Raw genomic sequence first — 10,449 nt, forward strand, 5'->3', positions numbered from 1 at the left:
CAGACTGGGTTTGGTATTTTCATCTTCCTATCGTGTCCTTACCCAGGACCTGGGATAGGCAGATCTGGATATTTGATGGTGTTACCGATATCATCGCACGATGGAAACTGTTCCACGTAATACCACCTTCTGCAATTGACGGATGGAGAATTTGTCAATGCCCATGGTGTTCAAGTGGAGCTCCAGTTGTTTTGACACTGCACCCAAGGCCCCTATTACGATTTGTATTATTATTATTATTATTATTATTATTATTATTATTATTATTAATGCAGTGACAAATGAAAGCACATCTCTTTCCCAAACAGAAGGCTGCAGGCAAGCGCCAGGTCCAAGAGGCAAGCTGGATACTAGCTGGCTTTTTCTTCAGCTGTCCTGCCCCAGACTTGAGTGCAGCCATAGCAGCTACCCATCTGCACCAAATTCAGAACTGGAGCCTGTGTGTCCTACTTTTGAGAGAGGCCTCCCCCCCACTCACCATCGAGACACCCCCCCCCAAGTCCAGCCTGCTGGATCTAGCTTCTGCCCCTGGAAGCTGCAGGCCCCCATCAAGCCCAGCCCTTCTCAGCCACTGTGGGAGCCTAGACCCAGGACGCAGAAGGTGGACCGGTGTTTGCGCAACAGGAGACGGATCTTCTCATCATCGGAGTCTGGATCCAAGGGCTTGTTGTATTCGTCATCCTCATCAGAGACAGTGCGCTCGCCTGGTCCAGTGCCTGCTTGTGGGGAAGAGGAAGAAGGCTCCAGGGCACTTTTCTTCCTCCACTTGGTGCGGCGGTTCTGGAACCACACCTGGGAAGGAGGGGGGAGGGAGGAAAGGCCATCAGGAATCTTTGGGTTTTACAAGAACATGGCCTAGACTTGAACTAAGGATGGGCAACCTGACAGCTCCTGAGACATCTAAGCCCTTTGGTCCCAGTCTTGACCAGAAGTTAGTTCAACTGTTGGGGAAGAGAGACTGTCTTTGGGGCAGAGTACAAAAAGGAGGAAGGGGTTCTCAGAGAGAATGAGGAACGAGAGAAGTAGCTCTCAGGGAGACAACTTTAGTAGACTTCCTGTTGCGGGTTGCCACTCTCCGTGAAGCACAAAGATCGGGCAAAATGTAGTACCCTTGATGAGTCTCCGATTGCATGCTTTAGACCAGAGGTGTCAAACTCAAGGCCCGGGGGCCGGATGCAGCCCCATAGGGCCACCCTGGAAACAGTGACCGGCCCGTGATGCTTCTGCCAGCGAAAACGGAGCTCAAGAGGGCTTCACGCAGGTCTTCCAAGCTCCGTTTTGCTGGCAGAGGTTTGCAGGAGACCATGGCAGCCAAAAATGGAGCTTGGGAGACTATTTTCGCAGGCAGAACACTCGGGTCACTACAGCTGCCCCCGACATAAGTGACATTGAGCTGGCCATGCCAGAGGTGGGTTCCTACCAATTTGGACCCGTTCGGCTGAGTAGGTAGTAACTCGGCCGGACACATGTCCAAACCGGTTCTATCCTGGGTGCTGCCATCTTTATTTTCTATTCTGCACCTGCACAGAACAATCTTCATTGAAAAAATGTAATTTCCCCCTTTTTAAGTGATGTGCAAATGCGCAGGCCTTTTTAAGTGCAAAGAGCGCGGAGCAAATTTTTTCAAGCACCAAACTGGTAGTAATGCCAGCAGGAACCCACTCCTGGGCCATGCCCAACCTTGGCCATGCCCCCCCCCCCCCCCGAGGTCAAACACAACCCTGATGCAGCCCTCAATGAAATCGAGTTTGACACCCCTGCTCTAGACAATTAATTGATTTGATCCCTTGACTCAAAACCTTTAGAGGGCCGGAGAAAAGTGCCAAGAAATGTTTTCCATTTCACTGGTCCATGAATTTTAATTCTTTTAAAAAATTGAAATGTTTTCCTTGTTCTCATGTGGAAGATGATGCCATTTTCTAATGCAGTGATACCTGCGTTATTTGAAGCCTCTTCTTCCCCACCCTTCCCTTCGGAACCCTCAATTAAATTCTGCTCATATTTATGAAGATTTAATCACACAATTAACCCACTGACAAGCCAAACAAATTGAATGTGCGTGCTCCAACAGGGTGCCTGTCTGAATGGCTTGTTGAGCTGGGCAACAGTTTTTAATTATTAATTTAGAGGCAATCCGTAGCTACGTTTATTTTTTGGAAAAAAAGAGAGGGTGAAAGAACAAGGTCCAACAGGGAGTAGCCAAGACCTCAAAACTCTTGAAAGTTGAGCCATCTCCTGCTTGACCCTCTCCAAATGGGACAGGACCAGGAGTGTCCACAGGGATGGGGTTCTTCCAACCCAAGGACCGGCCCATAGATTTCCACTGCTCTCATCTCCTCTGCCTTCTGCACAGCGGCACTGGACCCAGCTGTTCCTCCTCTTCCTCATCAGCCACCTCCAGACCTGAGGGCTGTTGACTTTCCATCTGAGGGCTGATGGACGGCCCAAGCTCCACCTCTGTCTCTCTCTGCCAGCTCCATTCCCACTTCCCCGTCGGAACTCTCAGGTTGCCTTGATGCTGACCCTGACTCCCACCCCTCCTCTTCCTCCTTCAATTTAGCTGCTGGAGAGGCCAATGGCCGACAGACCACAACAGCTGACCTTTACCAACCCTTGGCCCTACCTGAGTGTCTACCTGTCTCGTTCTCCAACGTTTGAGTATGCAAAACTCACCTTTACCTGGGATTCACTCATGCCCAGGGAATATGCCAGTCGTGCCCGCTCAGGCCCAGCCAAGTATTTGGTCTGCTCAAAGGTTTTCTCCAGGGCAAAGATCTGGTGGCCTGTGAAGGTTGGCCGTGTGTGTTTCTTCTTGTGGAGGCCATCACCCAGGTGCCCTGAGGCTGTGTGGAGGGAGATGGGCAGCATGGTCATTGACTGGCATCTGGCTTCCCCAGGGGCAACACCCAAATCTAACTAATGTCTTAAACATTAGTTGCCTAACTGAATCCAATGCCTCTCCACACATCAACCTTAGTGAAGCGTGCAAACCAGTATCTGCATTCCTTGCGTCGGATGAGGTGAGCACATCTTTCTCATCCTGTCCTGGCCACTTTTTACAGAGGCACAATTGAGAGCATTTTAACAAACTGCATCCCTGTTTGGTTTAGTGGCAGCAACGCCTCAGATAGAAAGTCCCTACAGAGAGTGGTGAGGACAGTGGAGAAGATTATAGGAAGCTCGCTTCCTGTGATTCAGGATGCTGCTTATAAGCACTATGTGCTGAGAGCTCAAAGCATTGTGAGAGACCCCACACACCCACTTTAGGGCCTGTTTCTGTTGCTCCCCCTCTGGAAGGAGGTTTCGAAGTATTTCTAGCAGGACTTCCAGATTCTGTAACAGCTTTGTTCCCTATGCTATCCCACTGATAAACTCGCAAGATTTGTTTCTCTCTCAATGTACATGTATACATCCGGACTAGACTGTGTTATTTCTCTGTGTCATATAATATACGTGGGTAAATGCATAATTTTGCATTTATTTATTTTGTCATGTTTATGTAGTGTATATTGGAGGTGGTGACCCTTTGAAAGCTGAATGCAACGAAATTTCATTTTAATGCATGCCGATTAGTGTACATCCAAAGTGACAATCAAGTTATTCTAAAGTCTAAATCTAATCCAATGCCTCAAAATCAATTCACTCTATCAACACACGTTTAATCACACAGCTGCCGATCGACAGAAAGGGTGGCATTGCTTTAACTAGTTGACTACCAAATCTGAATTGGTTGAAATATTCCAAGCAAGCAGGCAATTTCGATTCACCCTCTGCTGTTTTGCAACCCCTGTTTTAGGTAGCAATTTCCCCTTACATTTCATGGGATGCGGTGGCTCTGGGGATAAAGACACTGAGCTTGTCAATCAGAAAAGTTGGCAGTTTGGCATTTGAATCTCTAGTGCTGTGTAACAGGGTGAGCTCGTGTTACTTGTCCCAGCTTCTGCCAACCTAGCAGTTTGAAAGCATGTAAAAAGTCCAAGTAGAAAAACAGGAACCACCTTTGCTGGGAAGGTAACAGCATTCCATGCGCCTTGGGATTTGAACTGCCGAACTACCGACCTTTCTGATTGAGATGGTCAGCATCTTAGCCACTGAGCCACCGCATCTCTTTGCTCTTACTGATCCTGTAGCTTTGTTTTGAATATTTTTTTATCCTTACCTAAATTTCTCTGGCTTTCTCATGTGTCTCCTTTTCTGTGCCCCAAGAAATTGATGGGCTAAAATAGTCAATCATTTTCCTCATTCTCTGCTTTCTGGCTAATGTGTGTGTTTCTTTGTGTGTGGGCCATAATTATTTTTTATCCCACCATTGTTATTGTTTACCAATAATTTGTAATTAGTTTACAAATAAGTTAAGGCAGAAAACACATATATCAATCAATCAGAATAGAGCTGGAAGGGACCTTAGAGGTCTTCTAGTCCAATCCCCCTGCTCAAGCAGGAGTCCCTATACTAATTTCAGACAAGACACTGTAAAGTCTCTTCTTAAAAAATGTCCAGTGATAGGAGAGAGGAAGGGGAAGTAGAGAAGAGAAGGATGACAGACGGAAGAAAGGAGGTAGGGAGGAAGAGGAGAGAGAGAGAAGAAAGTGATGCATAAGGTACAAATACGGTGTATGGAGTGCAGAAGAGCCAATAATCGTTTTTGGGAGTTGATGTTAAGATGAACTGATGTAAACATTTAATAATATAATACAATGTTGGTAATGGAATAGTATTCATGTGATTATATGTTATGAAAATGAAGAAATAAAGAACTTTATATATAGAATTGAGGAGCTGCCACAAAGAAGAAGAGGGGAGTCCAAAGCATCAGAAGGCAGGAAAAAGAAGTGATGGATGGAAACTAATCAAAGAGAGAAGCAACCTGGAACTAAGGAGACATTTCCTAACATTTAGAACAATCCATCCATAGAACGGCTTGTCTTCGTAAGTTGTGGGTGCTTTTAAGAAGGGACTGGACACCACTTGTCTCAAAGGGCATCGGGTCTCCTGCTTGAGCAGGGGGTTGGAGTAGATTACCTCTGAGGCCCCTTCCAACTCTGTTATTCTATGTTTCTACCACAAATGGATGGCAGTGGGAAAATCTAAATAGTTGTCCCCATTTATTAAGGTGTGTGTGTGTGTGTGTGTGTGTGTGTGAGAGAGAGAGAGAGAGACAGACAGACAGACAGACAGACAGACAGACAGACTTTACTATGGCTGTGTCCCTGTCCCTTTCTACCAGTCCAATAGAGGTCATTTTAATAGCTGAAGCTTCTCTCGGAATATGTCGTTTTGCAAATATCAACCATGTTACTAGGAATGCAGAAGATGGTAACTCTCTCTCTGTCTCTCTTTTCCTCTCTCTCTCTCTCTCTTCCTCTCTCTCTCTTCCTCTCTGTCTCTCTTCCCCCTCTCTCTTTTCCGCTCTGTCTCTCTTCCCCCTCTCTCTTCTCTTTTCCTCTCTCTCTTTTCTTCTCTCTCTCTCCTTTCCTCTATGTTTCTCTCTGCCTCTCTTTTCCTCTCTCTCTCTTCCTCTCTTCCTCTGTCTTCATCTTTCTCTGTCTGTCTCTCTTTTCCTCTGTCTCTCTTCCCCCTCTCTCTTTTCCACACTGTTTCTCCATCTCTCTTTTCCTTTCTCTCTCTTCCCTCTCTCTGTCTCTCTCTCTCATTTCCTCTCTGTTTCTGTCTCTCTCTCTTTTCCTCTCTCCCTCTTCCTATCTCTCTTCTCTTTTCCTCTCTCTCTTTTCTTCTCTCTCTCTCTCCTTTCCTCTCTGTTTCTCTCTCTTTTCCTCTCTGACTCTCTTTGTCTCTCTTTTCCTCTCTCTCTTTCTCTCTTCCTCTCTCTTCCTCTCTCTGTCTGTCTCTCTTTTCCTCTCTGTCTCTCTTCCCCCTCTCTCTTTCCTGCTCTGTCTCTCTCTGTCTCTTTTCCCCCCTCTCTCTCTCTTCCCTTTCTCTGTCTCTCTCTCTCTCATTTCCTATGTTTCTGTCTCTCTCTCTTTTCCTGTTTCTGTCTCTCTTTTCCTCTCTGTCTCTCTCTTTTCCTCTCTCTCCCTCTTCCTATCTCTCTTCTCTTTTCCTCTGTCTTTTCTTCTCTCTCTCTCCTTTCCTCTCTGTTTCTCTTTTTGCCTCTCTGTCTCTCTTTTCCTCTCTCTCTCTCTCTTTCCCTCTCTTTCTCTCTTCCCCTCTCTCCATTTCTCTCTCTGTCTGTCTCTCTTTTCCTCTCTGTCTCTCTTCCCCCCCTCTGTCTTTTCCGCTCTGTCTCTCTCCATCTCTCTTTTCCTCTCCCTCTCTCTTCCCCCCTCTCCCATTTCCTCTGTTTCTGTCTCGCTCTCTCTTTTCCTCTCTCTCTGTCTCTCTTTTCCTCGCTCTCTCTTCCTAGCTCTCTTCTCTTTTCTTCTCTCTCTCCTTTCCTGTTTCTCTCTCTCTCTTCCTCTCTCTCTCTCTCTTTTCCACTCTCTCTTTTCCTCTCTCTCTTTTCCACTCTCTCCCTCTTTTCATCTCTGTCTCTCTCCATCTCACCTTTCCTCTCTCTGTCTCTCTTTTCTGTCTCTCTTTTTCCCCTCTCTCTTTCTCTTTTCCTCTCTGTGTCTCTCTCTTCCTTTCTCTCTCTCTTCCTCTCTGTCTCTCTCTTTTCCTCTCTCTCTTTTCCTTTCTCTCTCTTTTCTTCTGTCTCTCTGTCTCTCTTTCCTCTCTGTCTCTCTCCATCTCACTTTCCTCTCTCTCTTCCCCTTCTCTTTTCCTCCCTCTCTTTTCCTCTCTCTCTGTCTCTCTCTTTTCCTCTCACTCTGTCTCTCTCTTTTCCTCTCACTCTGTCTCCTCCCCCTCTGTCTCTCTTTTTCCTCTCTCTGTCTCTGTCTCTCTTTTTTCCTCTCACTCTCTCTCTCCTCCCCCTCTCTCTGGCTCTCTCTTTTTCCTCTCTCTGTCTCTGCCTCTCTCTCTTTTCCTCTGTCTCTGTAACTCTGTGTCTCTTTCCTCTCTCTCTGTCTCTCCCCATCTCTCTTTTCCTCTCTCTTTCTCCCCCTGTCTCTCCATGTCTCTTTTTCCTCTCTCTCTCTCTTTTCATCTCTCTCTTCTTCTGTTTCTTTCCTCTGTCTCTCTCTCTCTCTTCCTCTCTCTCTGTCTCTCTCTTTTTTTTCCTCTCTCTCTGTCTCTCTCTGTCTCTCTCTTTTCCTCTCACTCTCTCTTTCCCCTCTCTGTCTCTCTCTTTTTCCTCTCTCTCTGTCTCTCTCTTTTTTCCTCTCTCTCTGTCTCTCTCTCTTTTCCTCTGTCTCTCTGTATCTGTCTCTTTCCTTCTCTCTGTCTCTCTCCGTCTCTCTTTTCCTCTGTCTCTTTTTTCCTCTCTCTCTTCTCTTTCTTTTCCTCTGTCTCTCTCTCTCTTTCCCCCCCTCTCTCCGTGTCTCTTTTTTCCTCTCTGTCTCTTTTTTCCTCTCTCTCTTCTTCTCTTTCTTTTCCTCTGTCTGTCTCTCTCTTTTCCTCTCTCCCCCCTCCCTCCTGGATGAATTCAGTTGGGGAATATCTTTTTGGTTCTTCGCCATCAAGTCCTTCTTGGGGTCTACAATGATTTGAACAGCCAGGAGATGCTAACCCAAGAATGCAATGAAGCTTTGGGGTTCAGGGTCCCCACCATCTCTTTGGGCAATGGGAGAGAGGGAGGGAGGGAGAGGGAGGGAAGGAGAGAGAGAGAGAGAGAGAGAGAGAGAGAGAGAGAGAGAGAGAGAGAGAGAGAGAGAGAGAGAGAGAGAGAGAGACCTTTCATTCACAATAAAAAAAAACCCAGGGTCGATAGTTGGCCCTACCCTTGCTTCTAATGAGTTGCTCCTTGTATCTTTCTGGCTCTTAATTGAGCTCCTTCACTACCCTGGACTACTTGGCACCATCCGTCATTCCAAGGGGGCACTTGTGGTGGCAGCTGAGATTCAGAGGGTTCGCTGCCTGTTATCTAGGAAAACGAGCGTCCTGTTTCCCTCCCCCCACCCCTGTGATCCGGTGGACTTTTAGAAAGACCCTTTAAAAAAAAACCTGCTTGTGATGCTGAATTTCCAAACAAAGTGAGTGCAGTGAGTTCAGACAAAAGAGGAAGGTTGGCAGAATTCCAGAATGAAAAAAGGTCCCTCCCAGTGATGCGGCAATAGGCAAAAACTCTGCACATGTTCCATCATCTAACTCAAGCATTTCTAACTTTCTCCTGCTTTGCAACGTTGCTGCGACGGAGTTTGTACGATTCCTCAGCATTGCGGATGGCTCTCTCAAACGTTTCTCCATTCATCAGCATCTCCCTAGAATGTGTGGCCTATACTCCATTTCTATCTAAAAATAGCCCCTTGTCCCTTAGGATCTTATTCAGATCACTCCTCTCTTTACAGGAGCTCCCAATTTGGAATCCTGTATCCAGTTTTGGTCGCCACGATGTAAAAATATGTTGAGACTAGGGAAAGAGTGCAGGAGAGCAATCAAGATGATTAGGGGACTGGAGGATAAAACATGCGAAGAGCAGTTCAGGAACTGGGATGTCTAATTTAATGAAAAGAAGGACAAGGGGAGACAGGATAGCAGTTGTTTCAATATCTCAGGGGTTGCCACAAAGAAGAGGGAGTCAAACTATTCTCCAAGGCACCTGAGGGAAGAACAAGAAACAATGGGTGCAAACTAACCAAGGAGAGAAGCAACTTAGGAGACATTTCCTGACAGTGAGAACAATTGATCAGTGGAACAACTTTGCCTCCAGAAGTGTAAATGCTCAAACGCTGGAGGTTTTAAAAAGAGGTTGGATAACCATTTGTCTGAAGTGGTGTAGGGTTTCCTGAATAGGGCTGGGGGGCCAAGGTCCCGTCAACATCTGGTATTCTAATTCTAATCTATTTACGTACTTAACTCGACTCAACTCTACTTATTTTACTCTTATTCTATTCTATATTTGGTTGTATTCTAATTCTATTCTATTCGAGTCACATTAACTGCTACCAGTTCATATGTTCCTTAGCATTGGTGGCTCTATCAGGTTTCCCTATTCATCAGCATCTCTATAGAACGTAGCCTATTTTCTATTTCTATTACAAATAGCCCACCTTGTCCCTTAGGATCTATTCAGATCAGTCTCTTCGCAGCACCTCCCAACTTCACTCAGCCTTTACTTCCAACAAAACTTCAACATTCGCTTCCTCGTACAAATTAACTTCCCTTCCTTCTTTATAGCTTTTGTGCTCCATTGTCCCCACCACCACCTCCCCCAAGTGGTATCTTCTCTGCGAGTTTAAGTGGTAAGAGCTTTGGAGCCGGACCTTGCCTAGGTGACCTTGAAAACACTGCACCTTTGATCCAGAAACCCAGTACAGGCACTGAAGGATGACCGCACAGATTCTGGAGACCAGTTGCGCAAATCCAGTGAAGTTTTGCTACCTCTCCTTCACACCGTGCGAGGTAGTCTCAACCACCTCAATCAACCACCAACTATGTCCCCATGGCCGTGCAGCCTTCCCCCCCATGTCTCGTTTGTTTTACTTACCATTGCCACATCCTCGGCCTTCGTGCCATTCCTGGACTGGGGTCGGCCCAACAGCTCCTGCCCCTGGCTCCATATGTCGCTTCCCCGCCTTGGCAAAACTGCCCATTTGGGACCATAGTAAATGCCCTGGGCTCCCAGTCCGTGATCCCCCAACGTGGGAGTACCAGACAGGAGGCCGTTGTTTGGAGGAGCCACCACCGGTCTGCTGAGGATGTACCTGATGCCGTGCGTGTGCCCGATGCCAACTGGCAGTGATTCCAGGAGGCTGAGCTTATAAAGGAGTTTTGCATCGAATACTGGCACATTGGGGCTTTCACTTCCGGAACGGGGACAGAGAGGGCCGTTGAGCAAATATTCCCCTGCATGTGGAGTCCATAGCTCGACCGTGCGAAGCCACCTACCGAGGAGTGGTGCTTCTACGCTTCCCAGGTGCTTGGCTCATTGGCAATGCCATCCTGAGGCCCTAGCAATGTCCCACCTGCCTCTCTTTGTGGAAAGCCCTTTTGCTGGGGTCAAGGCAGTTGGGACCCCTACAACTGCACTGCTGTCCTGAGGCAACAGTGCCCAAGGTCCATGAGTTCCTGCCAATTCCGAAACCAACACTGACTGACTGGCCACCACACTGAACTTCAGAGGAATCTCCCTCTCCTTTGATTAAAAGACGGGGCTGATTAGAATACGCGTCCTCTGATAGGTTGGAGGCCTTGGGTTCATCCCATTTCTCATTGGCTCTGTTTGCGTGCGGCCCTGGATTGGCTGCCTGAGATAAATGGCCCTTTGAGACTCCACAGTCACACCAGGATCTTAATACATGGCTAATAATGCCGGCAGGAAGGAGGAGGAAAGGATAGAGGAGGCTGCCTTTGATTTGGGAGGGGTGGGTGATGGATGGAGGGTGTGGAGAGAGAGAGATGAAAGAAGAGAAAGGAGAAGGAATGAGAAGAGAGATCTATAGTGAAAGA

The 10,449-nt window shown here is 47.1% G+C and overlaps 1 protein-coding gene across 1 annotated transcript; it reads right to left on the reverse strand.

The window, feature by feature from the left end:
* Window positions 1-564: 564 nt before the first annotated feature.
* Window positions 565-9,852, reverse strand: NKX6-3 (NK6 homeobox 3). The gene is given in 6 exon segments (XM_032229461.1): window positions 565-792; window positions 2,674-2,843; window positions 9,488-9,521; window positions 9,523-9,592; window positions 9,594-9,717; window positions 9,720-9,852. Coding segments are annotated over 6 exon segments (759 nt in total).
* Window positions 9,853-10,449: the final 597 nt, after the last annotated feature.

Source organism: Thamnophis elegans, chromosome 13, assembly GCF_009769535.1.
Source record: "Thamnophis elegans isolate rThaEle1 chromosome 13, rThaEle1.pri, whole genome shotgun sequence".
Classification (NCBI taxonomy): Eukaryota; Metazoa; Chordata; class Lepidosauria; order Squamata; family Colubridae; genus Thamnophis; species Thamnophis elegans.